The 21,075-nt window shown below is 40.1% G+C and overlaps 1 protein-coding gene across 3 annotated transcripts in view; it reads right to left on the reverse strand.

Moving 5' to 3' along the window:
- Positions 1-7,803: 7,803 nt before the first annotated feature.
- Positions 7,804-21,075, reverse strand: part of pfkfb2a (6-phosphofructo-2-kinase/fructose-2,6-biphosphatase 2a) — a 73,412-nt gene continuing 60,140 nt past the window's right edge. For all 3 annotated transcript variants that reach the window (XM_060937722.1, XM_060937721.1, XM_060937720.1), the window contains 2 exons: positions 13,678-13,860; positions 7,804-11,319 (listed from right to left, as the gene is read on the reverse strand). In XM_060937722.1, the coding sequence (XP_060793705.1) occupies positions 11,287-11,319; positions 13,678-13,860 (216 nt within the window). In that variant the 3' untranslated portion in view covers positions 7,804-11,286. The remainder of the gene's footprint in view (positions 11,320-13,677; positions 13,861-21,075) is intronic.

Here is a 21,075-nt window from a genome sequence, read left to right on the forward strand (position 1 = left end):
TACTAATGCACAATTGAACTAAATGCCTGTACATGAAACTAAAACCAAGGATCACACAAAGTGTAAAACACTTATTTCCATTGTGGTCCTAAGAAAAGTTTCAGGATGGCGCTATGTTGACTGTTTAATAATGGAATTAACTGTATTATCAATACTAAATTTATACAGATGGCACTCAGTAGAAGTAGAATAATAAAAAAACCTTTGACACCCCCCCCCCAAGAGTAGCACCATGTAGTTGAGCACCACAGAAGGATCATATCAAGAACCCGATCACAGAACAAGCAAAAGGCTTACCACAGACCAGTTAAATTAAACTGGCCAGAATAATTTAAACTGCCCACTCTCCGCTGTCTGAAGGCAGTTAAATAAATTCCTGTTTACTTAAAACTAGAAAGAGAGTGGATTGACCAAATGCTGTTTGGCAGATCATTCCATGACTTGATGGCATTGAACACAAAAAGTTTTTTGACCATGGCTGCCAGACTTGGGTATTGCCAGAGAGTATCAACTAAACCTAGTGTAATCAGTATGGATATCTGTCAGTCTGGTTATGTCATGCTGCAAGTATGAAGGTGAAAGGCCATTCAGGACTTTAAACAGATGAGTTACACCAGAATACGATACTCTTTGCTCAACAGGTAACCACCCAACCTTTCTAAAGCCAGATATAGAGAGGTGTGCTCGTGGATCCAAGCCAAGGATGAAGCGTATCAACTTATTTTGACAAATCTGAAGGCTGTGTTTTGATTTACTGGTCAAGCCAAAAAAACAGGAACAGAAGGCATAGAAAAAGTGACACTGCACTAAAGCTGTGGCTAAAGTACGCCATGCACTTTGACTGAGAAAGTGTGCTTGTCTGTAGAAGAATTTTAAGCAAGACTTCACAAGCTGTACAATCTTCTCACCCGTATTTTCTCCATTAAGAATTTGGTCCAGGGAACACCCCAAGTAATTAAGTCTTTGGCCACTATTTTAGCTCCATTACAGATAATGTTTAGTTGAAACCGTTTACTTATTTTTCTCTTGGTGCCAAACAAAACTGATTCAGTTTTGCCAATATGCAATGAAAGTTTATTGAGAACCAACTACTCATTAATCTTTTCCAACTCCCCACTCAATTGATTTTCAATGTACTCCACTGATCTTCCTGAAACTAATAAATTGAGGATTGAGGTTTGGGCTTTGACTAGGCCATTCCAAGACATTTAAATGTTTCCCTTTAAACCACTCCAGTGTAGCTTTAGCAGTATGTTTAGGACTCACTGTCCTGCTGGAACGTGAACCTTCGTCCCAGTCTCAAATCTCTGGCCGACTCAAACAGGTTTTCCTCCAGAATTGCCCTGTATTTTGTGCCATCCAGCTTTCCTTCAGTCCTGACCAGCTTTCCTGTTCCTGCACATGAAAAACATCCCCACAGCATGATGCTGCCACCACCATGCTTCACTGTAGAAATGATGTTCTCAGTGCGATGGGAAGTGTTGGGTTTGCGCCACACATGGCGTTTCCCATGACGGCCAGAAAGTTCAATTTTAGTCTCATTTGACCAGAGAATCTTCTTCCATGTGTTTGGGGAGTCTGCCACAGGCTGTTGGGCAAACTCCAAACGTGTTTTGTTGTTTGTTTTTTTTTCTTTAAGCAATGGCTATTTCTGACCACTCTTCCATAAAGCCCCGCTCTGTGGAGTGTATGGCTTAAAGTGGTCCTATGGACAGATACTCCCATCTCCGCTGTGGATCTCTGCAGCTCCTTCAGTGTTATCTTTGGTACCTTTGTTGCATCTCTGATTAATGCCCTCCTTGCCCAGTCTGTGAGTTTTGGTGGGTGGCCTTCTCTTGTCAGGTTTGTAGTGGTGCCATATTCTTTCCATTCTCATCTCATCTCATTATCTCTAGCCGCTTTATCCTGTTCTACAGGGTCGCAGGCAAGCTGGAGCCTATCCCAGCTGACTACGGGCGAAAGGCGGGGTACACCCTGGACAAGTCGCCAGGTCATCACAGGGCTGACACATAGACACAGACAACCATTCACACTCACATTCACACCTACGGTCAATTTAGAGTCACCAGTTAACCTAACCTGCATGTCTTTGGACTGTGGGGGAAACCGGAGCACCCAGAGGAAACCCACACGGACACGGGGAGAACATGCAAACTCCACACAGAAAGGCCCTCGCCGGCCACGGGGCTCGAACCCGGACCTTCTTGCTGTGAGGCAACAGCGCTAACCACTACACCACCGTGCCGCCCATTCTTTCCATTCTAATGCTATAATGGATTTGGTGCTCCCTGGGATATTCAAAGTTTGGGATATTTTTTATAACCCAACCCTGATCTATACTTCCCCACAACTTTGTCTCTGACCTGTTTGGAGGCTCCTTGGTTTTCATGTTGCTTGTTTAGTAGTGTTGCAGAGTCAGGGTCCTTCCAGAACAGGCTGATTTATACAGACATCATGTGACAGATCATGTGACACTTTGATTGCACCCAGGTGGATCTTAATCAACTAATTATGTGACTTATGAAGTGAATTGGTTGGACCAGCTCTTATTTAGGGGTTTTGTACGAAAGGGGGTGAACCTATGCACACTCTAGATTTCTGCTTTTTCATCTTAATTATTGTTCGTGTCACAATAAAAACAATTTACACCTTTAAAGTTGTAGGCATGTTGTGTACAGTAAATCAAGTGGTGCTAAGCCCCCCAAAATCCATTTTACAGGGTGTCTACAGGTTTGTCCAAGTTAAATTTAAGACTTAAGACTTTTTCATACCATGTTCCAAAAAAAATTAAGACCAAATCTAAAGTCACGCAAAAACGTACTCTTTTGAAAAAAAAAACCTATATAATTTAATGTAACTTATTGTTCTTGTAAACATTCACCAGAAAACACTATTCTAGTGGAAGTACTTCATTTCTTTTCCTTGACAGGCATTCACACACTCAGAACACAATATAAGGATAAACTTGTAACTATGTGACAATCAGAATGCAGTCACAACGTTTGAATCCAATGTAACACTGTGAAAATGTGAATGAAGTCACACACAGAATCCAATGCAACAGTTTTTTTTAATTATTATTTTCTCTGCTTGGGGAGCCACACTGTAAGCAGAATTGTTCAATTCCATCTTTGGTCAAACAACAATGCAGAAAACTATGGAATCAATTTTGTGCCAAAATGTTCATACAATACTTTTGAAATATCAAACAAAAACGACAAATCAAAATACAAAAAAAACAAAGTCAAATTTTTTAGACTGGCAAACAAATTATTTGTGTAATCGTGCAAAATATCAGTCTATTACTCTTCAGAAACCTTTTATTTTTGTTCCGCGTCTTTCTCAGTTTTGTTTGACGTAATTTATTTTGGTTGCGATTCCAGCTTTCTCGTTTGCGCTCCCTGACTTTTTGCTTGCAGTTTTGGCACAAACTTCACGTGTGGGTGGGCTGTCCAGGAACGCATTCCCATTGGCTAACTTGTGTTTGACTGACAGCTACGCTCAGCCATTCCCCCGGAGGCTGTTGTGGCCATTCCCTACTCGGATTCTGGCGGACTGTTTGACGAGTGACCGATCCATTGACGGTAAACAAGGATCGAGTGGACTTCAGTGGCGACTATGATACTGAATTTACACTTTGTTGAATTAATTCAATATCATAGTCGCCACTGAAGTCCACTCGATCCTTGTTTACCGTCAATGGATCAGTCACTCGTCAAACAGTCCGCCAGAATCCGAGTAGGGAATGGCCACAACAGCCTCCGGGGGAATGGCTGAGCGTAGCTGTCAGTCAAACACAAGTTAGCCAATGGGAATGCGTTCCTGGACAGCCCACCCACACGTGAAGTTTGTGCCAAAACTGCAAGCAAAAAGTCAGGGAGCGCAAACGAGAAAGCTGGAATCGCAACCAAAATAAATTACGTCAAACAAAACTGAGAAAGACGCGGAACAAAAATAAAAGGTTTCTGAAGAGTAATAGACTGATATTTTGCACGATTACACAAATAATTTGTTTGCCAGTCTAAAAAAATTGAGGGTTTTTTTGGTTTTTTGTATTTTGATTTGTCGTTTTTGTTTGATATTTCAAAAGTATTGTATGAACATTTTTTGTCACAAAATTGATTCCATACAGATCTATCCTCCAGGGATGAGAATGGGACATTTAAAAAAAACTCTGAAATGTCTGCCAAGGGCAGACATAACGCACGCAAAGTGTGCATGGGGGGGGGGGGGGGGGGGGGGGTTCAAAGGGGGGTGCGCCTTATATATATGTTTTCAAATTCAATGATGGTTTAAAACATTTATAAACTTTAAGATAACAAATATATATCGTGAGCGATAATGGAGGTAACCGTAACGATATATTAGATTCCTCCTGACTCTATCTTTGACAATTTAAGTAAAATGTACCTTTGTGCTTTTTTGTTTTGATGTGCTCCTGGATGTTTCTAGCTCCTCTGTTTCCATAACTGATCATATCCGAGCACAGAATACACAGAACCTTTCCCGGCATGTCCACTTTTCGGACATGTTCCGTCAGGCACGTCGTCACAGTTTGTGTCCCAATCTGCACGGTAACGCTACTATCGAGCCATGCCCATCGGAAACAGTTCTTTATCCCGTTTGATTTATCGATTTCCCTGGCAGAGCCCCGGTGGGGGCCCAGGGGGCGGGAGCTAATGATTTTTGGCTTTTTTTTTTTTTTTTACCCCAAAACCATTAATTTTATCAGCAAAAAGTTGCAATTTATTTGGAAATAAATTCCCCTTCTTGGTGGACTACCAGGTGAAAACAATTAATATGGGACAAGAGACTTGTTTTTAATCAATTCACATTTGATGATTTAAAAAAAAAAAATAATAATCAATGCACCTTTTAATATAAACGAGCTCTACAGTATTATATTTCTGCATTTTAGCTATCCATGTCTTTGAATACTCTAATCCTTTAAAATGAAGTGCAAACCAGAAAAAAGTTCCATCATATAATTCTCTTAAGCTTTCTTCTGACGTTATCATGGTAGCAGGAGGTCTTGCATATTAAGGAGGCAACATTCAACATCACTCATCACTTCCCTTTCAACTGCTGTGTGTACTAACGAGGTTTTATCTGGACAGGATGTTGTGTAATGTAATACAGATACCATACGGTCAATTTGAAGATCGAGATGGTGAATTTGAATTAAAGAACAGGCATGTACAATGGGCATTACATATTGGAAATTTTTTTTAAATCAAAAACCAAGTTCATCTCGGCCTAAAAAACTTGGGCAGACACTCCTGCGCGGCACATCTCAGCAATCCCCCCCCATGAAATGAGCAATAAGTAGGAGAGTTATACACGGTATCATACCTAAAATTTTATCAGAAATATAGATATGATACTATGATTCTCCCCAACATGCTACATTAGATAAGCTAACCCCATTTATAAAAGATACACACTTATATGACGTGTATTTGAGATATATATGTGATATGATGTATAGTCATACATTGTTACTTTATGGAAATCTTCAATAAGTTTGGTCTTTTCATGCCAGCCTGTTATAGACCTAAATATAATGCACATGAACTGACACTCCTCACCTCAACATGTCCTTTACAATCATTTAAGCCACCGTGGGCAATGCTGAAACCACTGCTGCAAACAGTACATCGCACGAAACTGTCATTATTGTTGACCCTTATTAGACAGGGAGATTCTTTTGTGTAATCTGAGCTGAAGTGGGTTTTGTATTTTGGTTTTTTGGGGCGCGCGCTCTCTCTCTCTGCCATGCCGATCCTGTAGGCTGCACTGACTCAACTGAAAACGTCGGTCCTCAAGAAAAGGGATAAAAGCCCGCCCACACTGAAAGCTGATTGGCTTATTTTGCTGAGTAACCCAATCAGGATGCTCTTTGTCTAGCATGCGCTACATGAACAGGCACACACGCAGCCTCTCTCTCGCGCTCCGTCATATGCGCACATTCTAAGATGTGCGAGCCAGACAATGTTTCGCGTGCGCTTGCTTGCTCACTTGCTCTAGATTCCGGGAGATATTCTCCAATTTGCGGGCATCAGGGGGCCGCTATCAATATGCAGGAGACTCCCGGAACTTCCGGGAGACTCGGGATGTCTGCGTTATAAGGTGACCACAGATCGTTAACTATACACACACACACACACACACACACACACACACACACACACACACACACACACCTGAACCCCCCCCCGAAATTTTCTTAATGGATTTACACGTTTCACAAAAATGACATTTTCAGCGGGAAAAACTCGGAATTCCGCGGATCCGCGGAAAATTCTCATCCCTGAATCTTCTCCACGACCGTTAGTGGTGGCAGCGCTGAAGTCAGATATTTGAGGCTGATGCTCGCGGCCTTTAGCAAAAGCAACGTGCTTGGCGCTCTTGATATGAGAGTCCACCGCTCTTATCCCCATTGTGCCCAACTTAAAAGTCTTACAGCATGCTACACAGTATGCCTCGTTGGCATCTTTGGGTACAGCTTTCAGCCACCATGAGTATTTTGCATCTTGCAGCCAGTTATCATTAAATTTACGTTTACCCATTGTGGCTCGGACTACCCTTCATCAACAGATCAGGCACTGAGTGGTTGTCAAGCACGCGTGTGTCTAGCAACCGGTGGATTCGGAGCCTGCGCAGTATAATTATGAGCATCAAAAACGATTAAACTTTTCCCCATCCAAAGTGTACCACATTTTAACGATATGACTGAGTAAAATCTCCATAAATTTAAGATTGAAAATTTAAGACCACGGGGTTTGAAATTTAAGACTTTTTAATGGTCTTATTTTAGGAAAAGTAAATTTAAAGACTTTTTAAGGACCTGCGGCCACCCTGTATAATTCCAGCTTGTAATGCAACAAAACAGGACAAACACCAAGGGGGATGAATACTTTTGCAAGACACTACTGCATGTACTTTAGCTCAATCAACAGACAAACATTTGCTTGTTAAAACTAAAACAGTGCGTTTACATGCACATAGAGAAAATCGAATTTCTGCCGTAGCTCGACTGAAATCAAAGTTCTAAATGCCATGGAAACACCTTAGCTCGGCTGAAATCGAACCGAACTGGATTTCTCGTAATCGAGCTACGCGATTGTAGCCGAGCTACTTAGTGCATGTAAACCCTATCGAGCTACGTAGTCGAGCTACTTACTTCAGCACTGCCCCTTCCGGAAGTGACGAGTGACGAGACCACAAGCGGGAAACACAACAGCCTCGGTCGGCATGACAACAGTAGTAGTAGCGAGCAGCAGAAGAGGTCAGGAGGAACATCATCTCTCGATGCTGCTGTCGTCGTTCTTCTTGTGAACACGGAACTGATAACTTTGTTTATACTCTTGAATAGCTCTTCTTCATGACGACAACCGGAAGTGTACCAACACGATGGGGCGTGTAGCGCCACCTGTGGCTCGGGTGCACAATGTACCTCACACAATAGCTCGATTTCCTTGTGTGCATGTAGGATTGGATTTCTCTGGCACCCCTGCTGGGACCCTTAGCTCGATTACCGACAGTAGCTCGATTTGGATGTGCATGTAAACGCACTGACTGAGTATACAGTACAGTTCACTGTTCTGAGGAGAAAAATGTACATCAGTCATCATAGCTAGCTAGCTTACTGCGAACAAAGACAAACATGAAAGCCACACCCACCCCACTTTGTAGTTCGAACGGCTGGAAGTCAAAATGATGCAATTCCGAGCCCCGAATTTCCACTTTCTGAGGTAAGTTAAATGAAGCATTACAGGCATGGAGACCGTGGACTGACAGGCACAGAGGTCACACTCCATTTACTGAATCTAACAGGCACAGAAAATGAAGTCAGTAATACAAAGCAATGCAGGGTTCAACAGCATCCAAGCATGAGACAGATTAGGTTCTGAAGGAAAATCGGGTGTTTCTGTTTAAAGGAAAAGGACGAAATGTACATCGTCTCTGTTGTGACATTCTGACTGTATCAGACACAATCTTGTCTGAGTTTCTCTGATTAGTGCCAGAAAGGATTACAAAACTGGTAATGCAGCTCACATGCTTCCTGAGTGACTCATTATCCCAACTACAGCGTAACGTGAACAGGGCACAATTACAGACTGAAGATTCAGTAGAGGGTTGGAGTCACTCTTAGATGACCTAAAAACACACAAGTCATTCAATTTGGGAACTTTATAAAACACGCAGTGTCACTCGGAACTGAGCACAAAGGCACAGGAACATTCATATGTAATTTCTGGGCAAAGAGACACAAATAAAAAACGTTCATCTTTACCCCAATAATAATCGATTCTCTAAGGCATGTTTGGTGTCTGTTTAAATATTCACATTTGCACTGGAGCTAAATGCAAGGAAAAGTTTTCATATTCATTCTTCAGATATTAATAAGTGCATATTAACAAACTTACGTTCAAGATGGAACAATATTAACATCCACACCACTTCTACTTTAAATTGTGGAAAATAATCAACACTGGGGGAGTGTAATGATATGGAGTTGATATGGACAGGTTTATTCTTTTCCCATCAGGACATCCTGAAGTATTGTATTCCTCATCAATAACAGCAATTTGCCATTGATTAAAATAGCTTATTTATTAAAGAATGACACGTCATACAGTTAGGTCCATAAATATTTGGACAGAGACAACATTTTTCTAATTTTGGTTCTGTACATTACCACAATGAATTTTGAACAAAACAATTCAGATGCAGTTGAAGTTCAGACTTTCAGCTTTAATTCAGTGGGTTGAACAAAATGATTGCATAAAAATGTGAGGAACTAAAGCATTTTTTTAAAAACACAATCCCTTCATTTCAGGGGTTCAAAAGTAATTGGACAAATTAAATAATTGTAAATAAAATGTTCATTTCTGATACTTGGTTGAAAACCCTTTGTTGGCAGTGACTGCCTGAAGTCTTGAACTCATGGACATCACCAGACGCTGCGTTTCCTCCTTTTTAATGCTCTGCCAGGCCTTTACTGCAGCGGTTTTCAGTTGCTGTTTGTTTGTGGGCCTTTCTGTCTGAAGTTTAGTCTTTAGCAAGTGAAATGCATGCTCAATTGGGTTGAGATCAGGTGACTGACTTGGCCATTCAAGAATATTCCACTTCTTTGCTTTAATAAACTCCTGGGTTGCTTTGGCTTTATGTTCTGGGTCATTGTCCATCTGTATTATGAAACGTCGACCAATCAGTTTGGCTGCATTTGGCTAGATTTGAGCACACAGTATGTCTCTGAATACCTCAGAATTCATCCGGCTGCTTCTGTCCTGTGTCACATCATCAATAAACACTAGTGACCCAGTGCCACTGGCAGCCATGCATGCCCCGCCGTGTTTTACAGATGTGGTATGCTTTGGATCATGAGCTGTACCATGCCTTCGCCATACTTTTTTTCTTTCCATCATTCTGGTAGAGGTTGATCTTGGTTTTATCTGTCCAAAGAATGTTCTTCCAGAACTGTGCTGGCTTTTTTAGATGTTTTTTAGCAAAGTCCAATCTAGCCTTTTTATTCTTGAGGCTTATGAGTGGCTTGCACCGTGCAGTGAACCCTCTGTATTTACTTTCATGAAGTCTTCTCTTTATGGTAGATTTGGATATTGATACGCCTACCTCCTGGAGAGTGTTGTTCACTTGGTTGGCTGTTGTGAAGGGGTTTCTCTTCACCATGGAAATTATTCTGCGATCATCCACCACTGTTGTCTTCTGTCAGTGTCCAGGTCTTTTTGCACTGATGAGTTCATCAGTGCTTGCTTTCTTTCTCAGGATGTACCAAACTGTAGATTTTGCCACTCCTAATATTGTAGCCATTTCTCGGATGGGTTTTTTCTGTTTTCGTAGCTTAAGGATGGCTTGTTTCACCTGCATGGAGAGCTCCTTTGACCGCATGTTTTCTTCACAGCAAAATCTTCCAAATGCAAGCACCACACCTCAAATCAACTCCAGGCCTTTTATCTGCTTAATTGAGAATGACATAACGAAGGAATTGCCCACACCTGCCTATGAAATAGCCTTTGAGTCAATTGTCCAATTACTTTTGGTCCCTTTAAAAACAGGGTGGCACATGTTAAGGAGCTGAAACTCCTAAACCCTTCATCCAATTTTAATGTGGATACCCTCAAATGAAAGCTGAAAGTCTGGACTTTATGTCCATTATATAACTATAACTTGAATATGTTTCATTAAATGGGTAAAAAAAAACAAAATTTGTGTCAGTGTCCACATATATATGGACCTAACTGTACTTTTTATCCATAAATAGTCACGTTTAAATTTGCGGAACATCCGCAAAACAAGTTAGTTCCTATTATCACTTATGATCGCTTCAGGTTAATAAGATAAAAATCACAGCTTTTCATGTTACCGAGAAACTGTAAAGTGCAACGTAAAGCTGCAGCTTTACCCCTGACTGTTACAAAGCACTGACACTGCACAGCAAATTCCTCAGTGTTGAATTAACACTTTCAGAGTTAATGTGTGTCCAATTGGACCTATATAAACACAGTAGGGTGTTAAATCAACACTCTGGGTGTTAATTCAACATTGGGGATTTTGCTGCGTGGAGACTCCTTCCATGAATGTCAAATAAACAGCCAAACAAAATGAATAGTTCAAGAGTACTTTGAGATAATGTCAAACGAGACCATCAATGACGGCGTAGCTCACTCCGGCCCTGTCTAGTCCAGAAGAAACAAACAATCTAAAGTGGGCCACCTTGCGCAATAAATGTTGCAAGCTATATACACTATACACAAGCTATATACACCCTAGGAATACCGACCTATTTGCCAGAAAGAATCCAAAACGGCAAGGAACTGACTGAGAAGAAGCAATTTTTGTAAAATGTGGACAATGATGGACAGACAATGGACAACACATGATGGCATAAGCTCATCGCCTGCCAGCTGGATGAACTAATAATTGGGACTAAATACAGACTTCCTTTGCTATTATAACAAGATGATGTAGCTTATAGCATTGTTTGAAGCAAGGATATGAAGATGTGTGGTCATCTTCGCATCTAATGGTTGGCCATGTAACAAACCTCAGACACCAAACGTGTTGGCTAATTGATTACATTTACGCTAATGAGAACAGTGTGTACATTTGATTATTTGGCTGAGCTTTTTCTCGAATGAGCCAACTATAAAGACAGACAGAGTTTCTGGGCTTGGCTGTGGATGCAGAAAGGTGTAAGGTGTCCGTCTGACTCATCCAGGTGAAGACTGAATCGCTTGCATGTCTTCACTTCTGTCCATCGTCTCAATCTTCAGGACTTGAGCAATTTGGCGTTTCCTGTGAACCACAACAGGAAGTTCATTTTTGCCTTCAAAGACCAAATCTGGCTCAACAAGCACGATCAGAACGTAAACAGTGTCAGAAAATATACCAGTAAGTCCATGTTGGAAAAACTGGAAATGTACTATCCTCTGAATCACTTTAATCAAAAATTTCCACATTCCCTCCTCCCAGAGTCTGATTCTGCGTTGGATTGTCACAAAGTTGCGCTGAAGCGGAAAGTGAAGGAGCTACGTGACGTCTTTTTGTGCATTGTGCCAATAGAGATGTGTCATACACAGTCAGAAACCACATCGGCAAGTCTGAAACAAAGAATGACTCAAACGAATTACAAATCGATTGTGTAATGATTCAGGCGACAGTTGATCAGCTTACTTTACTTGTTAGCAAGATTAGCCTTGCAGCTTTGCAAAAAAAAAAAAAAAAAAAGCTAATCTAATGGACTAACTCTAGACACGAGACTGATTAAATCTGGGATAACAAGTTGAAAAAACTGTGTACACTTAATTTTTGATTGAACTGTTTTGTTGAAAGTATCAGATATCCAGTGCCAGTCAAAAGTTTGGACACACCTTCTAATTCAATGTTTTTTCTTTATTTTTATTAATTAAAAGCCACTTCATATCTTAAAGTAATGATGGACATCATTTCTTTTTACTTAGTTTAACGGTTCTTGACATAATATGGATTACCACAGTTGTGGAATAGGGCTATTTACTGTATTTTTATTATTTACTCTTTACTGTTTGATCTCAAACACATTAAAGGAGAACTGAAGTCATTTTTAAACTTGCTTTATTTCTTAATTAACGTGTTATTCAATTACATTTTCGGTTTTAGTAACCTTATATCGTGACTCGTATTGGCAACTAATTGCAATTAATTATTATACTTATCGGCCTATTCGGTTTTTAGCCGTGTTGAATGTAGTTCGTTTGGTCCACGGCAGGCGTCGCTTATCCGTGCGATCTTCACGAGACTTGTGCGAGACTTCGAAACGTGAAGTGTCAGCCAGGTGTCAGTGCCGCCATTTTGAAAACTGTTTTCCAAATGAAATATTGCACAAAAACGAGTTTAAATGACGATTACTGCCTACTTTTTTCAAACTTTCCTGATTGCTATCAAAACAAAACAAACTTCCGGCTTGATTACATCAGCATTTGAGAGAGAGGGTACGTGCATCTTTTGACAACGTTGGCAGATGTCGGTCACTTTGATTTCCGCTGTACGTTTTACTTCCGTCCTACGATGTCTCGCACAGGTCTCAACGAATCTCGTTTACAGCCATTGCTTTGACATATGGACTGATATATTACAGAGCATATTACAGAGCATATTTCAAACACTCATAACTTGCTATAGCAGCGACAAAATAGCTTTCTTATATTTAATAAAATGAGAAATAGAATTTTGAAAAAAAAAAATTTGCCTTCAGTTCCCCTTTAATAAGGCAAGAAGTTGCACTAATTAACTTTAGACGAGGCACACCTCTTAACTGAAAGCATTCCAGGTGACGACCTCATGAAGCTGGTTAAGATAATGCCAATAGTGTCCAAAGCGTCATCAAGGTAAACACTGGCTACTCTGAAGACTCTAAAATATGAAACATGTTCAGTTTATCACTTTTTTGTTTACTACATAATTCCATACATGTTCCATGCGTTATTGCATAGTTTTGATGTCTTCAAGATTCTTCTACAAAGTAGAAAATAGTCAAAATACAGAAAAACCTATGAACGAGTCGGGGTGTACAAAACTTTTGACTGGTACTGTATATCAGATGCAGGCGTATGGTTTTCTTGAAGTTGACCAGTGTATGTAGTTTTAGGTAGCAGGATTAAAAGCTCTGCACACACACACACACACACACACACACACACACACACACACACACACACACACACACACACACACACAGTGAAAGGTCAGAGCTGAAAGACTGGTTTGAGTTTACAGGAAGGCTATGGTAACTCAAATCACCACTCTTTGCAACTGTGGTGAGCAGAAAAGCATCTCCTGTCAGCCAAGAACAGGATTCTGGGTTCTGAGTCTACAGTGGGCACAGGCTCACCCAAACTGGATGGATGAACATTGGAAAAACATCTCCAGGTCTTTTTCCAAGCTATTTATGGATTTAACAACTGGACATGTCAAGGTGAGCAATTAAAGCTAAATAACAACACAATTGAATAAAAATACAATTTAACAAAGAAGCAAAATGCGTTTTCATGCTTTTAAAAAAATGATGTTCTGTGTTTGTCTGTGTGTGTGTGTGTGTGTGTGTCAATCGCTGGTTTACATATACGGTAGAGGCGCAGGCACACAGAAGAATTCGATAGAAGTAAGAATTCGTACTTGTGTCTCAGTGAGTTCATTGTTCCCCTGTGCCTCAGGGATGTCTGTGGAGCTCAGCGATGGAGGCAGAGGGGTACAGGGAGGGTTTCCGACGCTGAAAACCCGTGGCCGCTTCACTTGGTCCTGACTGGACATGGGTGTGAAGCTGTGCCTCCTCACTGCTACTTCCTGTTTACTGTTGGCCTGCACACAGAGAACAGCCGGGGTGAAGGGAAGGAAACGCTGATGCTCGGTGACATTCACGAGGAAAATATCAAGAGTATATGTTGGCAACGAAACAATGTTCCCTAAGTCAAACACAGAAAAAAAGGACTGAAATAAATGTTGGCAGAAAGAAGCATTGGCAGGACACCAGTGTCAGCATTACAACTACATTACAAAATGTAAAGGAGAGCGTTCTCATTCTTGTATTTCTTTTACATGCTTGTCTCTAGTTTGCACATTTTATTCTTTTTTATTTAATTTATTTTAACTTTTTCTCATGTTGTTTCTTAATGATTTATATTATTATTATTATTATTATTAGTAGTAGTAGTATATTTTGAGCTGCATTTTATGTATTAAAAATCCTATAGTGATATTACTTAACTAATTAATTAATATTCATAATTCTCATGTTGTACTTTTCCAGACTTACATTCGTTCCTTTTGTTGTTTTTATTATTATTATTATTATTATTATTAATGACTTCATTTTATTGAAGTTATTACACCTTTCATTCGTTTGATTTACAGATGACCGATACCGAAACCTTGCGCATCAGACAACAACGATACCCATTTGATATTTTTTCTTTTCAAACTACCAAGCTTTAAAATGATTTTTCAAACTGAAGCGCTTAAAACATACAGGGGAAAAAATGCATAGCTACAAACACAAAATACACAAAACCGTGACCTTTTTTTTTTTTTAAATTCAGTTAAATCTTGCAAGCAGAAATTATTTATGTTGCAAATATAATAAAGTATATATCTCATCTCATTATCTCTAGCCGCTTTATCCTGTTCTACAGGGTCGCAGGCAAGCTGGAGCCTATCCCAGCTGACTACGGGCGAAAGGCGGGGTACACCCTGGACAAGTCGCCAGGTCATCACAGGGCTGACACATAGACACAGACAACCATTCACACTCACATTCACACCTACGGTCAATTTAGAGTCACCAGTTAACCTAACCTGCATGTCTTTGGACTGTGGGGGAAACCGGAGCACCCGGAGGAAACCCACGCGGACACGGGGAGAACATGCAAACTCCGCACAGAAAGGCCCTCGCCGGCCACGGGGCTCGAACCCGGACCTTCTTGCTGTGAGGGGACAGCGCTAACCACTACACCACTATGCCGCCCGTTTAAAGTATATGTATAATAAAAATGAAATCATAATAAAAAAAATAGTCATGTCTTTTTTTTTTTACATCCGCTGCTTCTGTTCAACTTCATTTAGTTTGTAATTATTTTAAAAAACAAACAAACATGACATTATAAACATCACAACATAGATGATGTCTAAGAAAAGAATATTTTGACGTTACTGATCATGATATTGATGTTATATGATCAGATCACCCTGCTCTATTTGGCACCATGTCGATCTTGGGGATTCCATTGGTTCTCTCTAGTTTTATTCTAATTAAAATTGAAATGCTATTATAATTGAAGTTACTTTGGGGGAAAATGATCTAAATACCTACTGGATGCTTTGATAAGCATAGGCATTTCATTTATAAGAATCCTTCAATGTTTTTTACTGTTAGCTTTATCCACCTTTCATGATTTTGGACTTTCCTTAAGCCATTGTTTGTTTTAAGTGCTCCAAGTGGCTTTAACTTTCACTTTGGTTTTCAACGTAGCATCAATTTTACTACATTAAAACAGTCCAAAATGAAGTGTTTCGCTACAGAGAGTGTATGATTCGTGAAGGTTACAGCTGCGTGGTTAACTGTTGTCTGTCTGCTCTTTCTGCACAGAAGACACAACAGCTGTCAGAAATTGCAACGGCTCTATTTAAAGGACCTTGATGTCTAAAGCACGTGACCTGTCTGAGGGAAATACGTTTATGGTTCAGGCTGGAAACACACACGGAACAGGTTTTGTATCCAGACTATTAATTTTTATGCAGCGGTACCAGTTGCTGAACCATAAGAGAAAGCAAATTATTTTTTTCCCTTTGTTGTTTAAACTTCAACTTTACATTCAGATTATAGGGCACAGTATCATGGATTAAAGCAAAAAAAAAAAATAATGTGACTGAAAAAAAAAAGCTCCACGTCGTTGGCCCCTACCACATCAGCGATGCGTCAAATTTTAAACGCCGTGTTGTCCATTATCCCCTAGGCCCCTACTTATAGTACATTTACATAATTTTAATAATGACTAAAGCTAAGGCAAGACTTGACCATTGTCATTACTGGCTATAAATGATGAAACATCAAGTTTTCAGCGCAGAGTGCAAATTTATTTCAACAATACTTTAGTAATGCACAACAGTGGTTAAGAGAAAAGTGCAAGTGCAGTTGAACTTGAACCATGCTTTCAAAAGAGGGGAACAGAAAGAACTTGCAAGAAAAGTAAAGTAAAAGTTCACTTTTTCTGCTTCTTCGCAGTGAAGCCAAAGGCATCTAGTTTTCTGCCATTGCTTCCATAGACTTTTTTTATGGCAAACTACACAAAAGCGCACACCTGCCATTTTCATCTTTTTGCACCATGAACTAAATGGCTTGCCATTATCGCCCATTTCATTTCGCCAAGCCCATCTCCACTTATTCTTTACCGTTTTGTCGATGTCTGACACATCTGTGCCTTCATTTAAAAGAAGCGCGTCCATGCTGGCAAAACCGAAAGTAATTTCACGCGCTCTAGTGATGGAAATCTCAAATCATTCCCCTTATAAAACGGCCATCCCCCATCACATCCCTTGTGCCATTTTACCAATTAATGTGGAAATTAGCCTACTATTATTTTAACAAATATTACTACCATTTCAACATTAGAGGCTTTGCGCAGTGATAGCCTACATGTAGCCGGATAAAAAAGACGCATATTTATTTATTCGGTTGCACCGCTCATTCACACCTATACAGAGGTTTCAGTCACTGAAAACAGCTACTTTCGCAAACTCTGGGCAGAGTGGAGATTTCTGAAAACTCCATCTTCAGACACGCGTGTAAATCAGGAAAACGAAGCAGCAGTGGGCGAGAGGGCGCGCGCGAATATAATGAGTCATAGGTGTGAATCTTTCACCGAATGCCAGTTGTCCCGGTTCTTCATGAAATCGCACGCGCACGCACAAATTCATCAGGTTAACTTTCAAATAACTGTTCTTGTGCACTTGCGACACCGGAGCCACTTTCCTGAATTTTGAGCTTCGGAGTATTCGCTTCTTTATCTATTTAATCAATGAATTTGTCACATACATTAAATTACTAATGTAAACCATTAGTAGCCTATTTAAGCAATCGCTGTTTTCTCCACTGTTTTCCGACCTTTTGTGCTTAGTGAATGAGACACTTCATTACACTCCACTGACCGACTTCCAATTCCGGACTTTTTTGAAAATGTAAAATATAGGCCTACGAGATGTTTTTTTGGGACTTAATTCGCGTTACTCCTTCACTATTAATTTTTGAGACTGACGAGGCACTAAATACTGTGGAATTATTTTCTCCTTGCTGTGAAGTTTGGCATCTTAAACAAGTGTCGGGAAATCTTGCAGCCCGACTCTGCAGCCTCCAATGTTTAAGCGAACTGCTGAAACCATAATGTTTAAAGATTAAATCGTAGGCTAATCAAACCAAAGAAAAACACAGCCTTTCCAGGACGTTGTCTGCCGAAGCCTGTTTAACCTACAAAAGGCTTAATAGCAAAGGTCTTGCTGCGGCTTCAACTTTTCACCTGATCACCTTTCAATAGGCAAATATCATTATTACTACTACCACAAAAGGCCTAGTATTAGTAGTAGACAAGTAACCTAGTTGCCTAGTAGTAGGACAGCCAAGCAGTTTCATCAGTGGCCTACGCTGAGCCTCCCCGGGACTAGACAGTAGCGGAGGCTGTATTTATTTATTTAGGCCTGTCTAGCGCAACAACTTATTCCTTTACATATACTCAAACATAGCACAAGAAAGGGTTCAACAACAGGCAATCACAGCAGCTTGGTGAAGTTCTAAATCACATCGGTGTCAGACCTATGGGCCTACCCCCCCTTTTTTCCTCGGATCTGCATCAATCTCATTATTGACCTTTAGCGCTCCCAGTTGACGGAAATCCGTCGTAGCGACGGAAAACTTTAATCCATGCAGTATTCATTCCAAATCCATCCACCTGCTGCACTACACACATCGACCAAGACGAGATCTGCTTTCACTAGAACATTTCTTTTACGAGGCGAGTTCATTCGCGAATGCAGACAAACTTTCCAGAATAAGGAACAAGCAGGGTTGGTGAAACACTGACAAAAATATACCACATAAAATGCAATCTAAGAAGCATAACAGAACAGTGCTGAGTTTCCCAAAAGCATCGTAGCACAAAGATCATCGTTAAACGGTACAGCAAGCAGCACAATGAACACTCTCTCCCCTAGTTAAGCTGCTCTTAGTGTTCAGAGGCTTTTGGGAAACCCACCACAAATTGAGAGAAAACTGAGACGCTAGCCAGATCTTTTATGATATTTTAGAATACGAGGACGGAACACAACATCTGAAACGCAGCTAAGACACTGACCAATGGCTTGCTGGTTATTTTTAATTGCGTCTGTATTAATGTACTGAACTAAAAAGCTATCTCGTCACATGTTATTACATTAACATAGCAACCTTTTTTTTTTTTAAATGAGGTTTCTGGGCTAGCTAATAATAATGCGAAACCATAGTCACACTGCAAGAGAGAGAGGAAACAAGGCTTCATAGCAGAGCGAAGTGCCATGCTTAAGAGAATATAGTAATGCGTCTACCTGATTTTTGATGGCTTTTGCGATCATATAATGTCCGGACGTATGAACAACGTACATGTACCACCACAGAGAACCTGACCGTAAGTGCAAGGCAACGTGTGTCATAAACACGACCACCAGACAATGAAATTTGTATCTTTATTTAAACAAGATAGATGGGAAAAAAAAAAAGCTAATGGCTTGACTTGAGGATATGCAAGTTCAGAATGGCTACAACCATCACAAAAGGCCACATGCACAAGCTCATGGACTAATAAAGGCTTCAGACTCTTTAGCAGGTTAAAAAGTCACAACAGGTTGTTAAAATAAAATTAACAATTAAATTATACTTGTTAGACTAGAATAGAGCATTTCCTTTGGATTCAGGTGTTATTTACTCTCTCGTCATTACCACTGTAGTAACTAGGAGTGTAACGCAATGACACCAGCCATATCTGTAGCGACACTCACTGATCATTTTATTAGGAACACCCAGCCACCTGCTGTTTTATGCGGTTCTCTAATCAGCCGATCCCTTGACAGCAGCACAATGCATACAATCATGCAGATACAAATCAAGAGCTTCAGTTAATGTTCACTTCAAACATAATGGGAAAAATTGTGATCTGAAACTAAAGTGTGACTTTCTTTCACTGTGGCACTGTGGGTGTTGGTTTGAGCCAGATGGACTGGTTTGGGTATTTCAGACACGGCTGATCTCCTGGGGTTTTCACACACAACAGTCTCTAGAGTTTACACAGAATGGTGCGAAAAACAAAAAACACTGAGTGCACAACAGTTCTGTGGGTGGAAACAAACGCCTTGTTGATAAGACAGGTCAGAGGAAAACGGCAGATTGGTTCGAGCTGCCAGGAAGGATATAGCAACTCATATCATCACTCTTTACAAACGTGGTGAGCAGAAAAGCATCTCAGCATGCAACAGCACAAGACCACATTGGGTTCCAGTTCTGCCAGCCAAGAACAGGAATCTTAGAATCAACAACAAGTTCCTATTAAAGTGGCCGGTGTGTGTGTATATATTATGTGTTTTGTATGTTGCACTGATGAACATCTGTTACGTAAATCTCCAGTTTATTTAACTATTGCTTTTTTTTTGTGGCGTGTCTTTTAAAGGGGGTCACTGTGGGAGCTTACAGACATAAACATGTGTGCCTTTAACAGTCATTGTGGTCAAGCTTATACACCCACACTGCAAAAACAACGAACGGAAAAGCTAGGAACCAAAATCAAACTTATAGTGGCTTCATATACACTGTAAAAAATAAATCTGTTGTGTTAATTTAAAAAAAAGTGAGTAACCTGGTTGCCTTAAAATTTTAAGTTTGTTGAAACTCATATAGTAAGTTAGCACAATGCAACCTGATTGCCTCATTATACTAACTTACTAAATGAGTTTTAATGAACTCAAAATTTTAAGGCAACCAGGTTACTCACTTTTTTAATTCAAAACATTTTTTTTTTTTTTTACGGTGTACCGCTTCTCCACTAACAAATGTGAACCCAGGACTATCTGTATGTGTTTGTTTTCCTCATCATGTAAATCTTCCTGTGAAAGTAAGGAGTTTCTAAGACACGAGTAGGAAAATACTACAAAAATTATCATTTTGAAACTTTAACGTTGAGTGAAAATGAAGAATAAACTGTTGCTTCACAATCAGACACAATCAAGTGTGCCAATACTTTAATCACTGGTGAAAATCTAGTGTGCATACCTGACCAGATGATGTTAAACACACACACACACAAAACTTTCTACATTGTTCCTCAGAAGCTCCACTGTTAATTCCTATTTAGGTTGGAAGCAAAGTGAACAGGAAGCTGCTGGAGACTTGCCCCAGCTAGACTGTAGAAATAGCAACAATGTGGAGGATTATGGGTAATCTGCCAAACCACCATCCTGTTGAAAAGCACTATTTGAGTGAAATATTCACCATGGCTCGGTAAATGACTGGGTTACTCAGAGCCACATCCTGGCCAGAACATCTCATTATGTGATTGATGAACATGATTCATTTAAAAAAATAATAATAATAATTAAAAAAAAAAACAAACACAACCTCTGAGCACGAACACATATACACACACACACACAAATCACACACCACATACAGTACATTACCGTCATATTTCGTCTGTACGTTAACAACTTTCAGCATTTTATTCCAAAGGAAGAAATTTGTAAGTAGCAAAAATGGGCACATTTACCTTTTTTTAGCATGCTTGGTCATGACATAAAAATTTAAAACTGCCCATTCTGATCTAAACAGAACAGCTCATCTCATTATCTCTAGCTGCTTTATCCTGTTCTACAGGGTCGCAGGCAAGCTGGAGCCTATCCCAGCTGACTACGGGCGAAAGGCGGGGTACACCCTGGACAAGTCGCCAGGTCATCACAGGGCTGACACATAGACACAGTTTTTTTCTTTCTTTGTTTTTTGTTTTAAAC

This window comes from Neoarius graeffei, chromosome 13 (genome assembly GCF_027579695.1).
Source record: "Neoarius graeffei isolate fNeoGra1 chromosome 13, fNeoGra1.pri, whole genome shotgun sequence".
Lineage (NCBI taxonomy): Eukaryota > Metazoa > Chordata > Actinopteri > Siluriformes > Ariidae > Neoarius > Neoarius graeffei.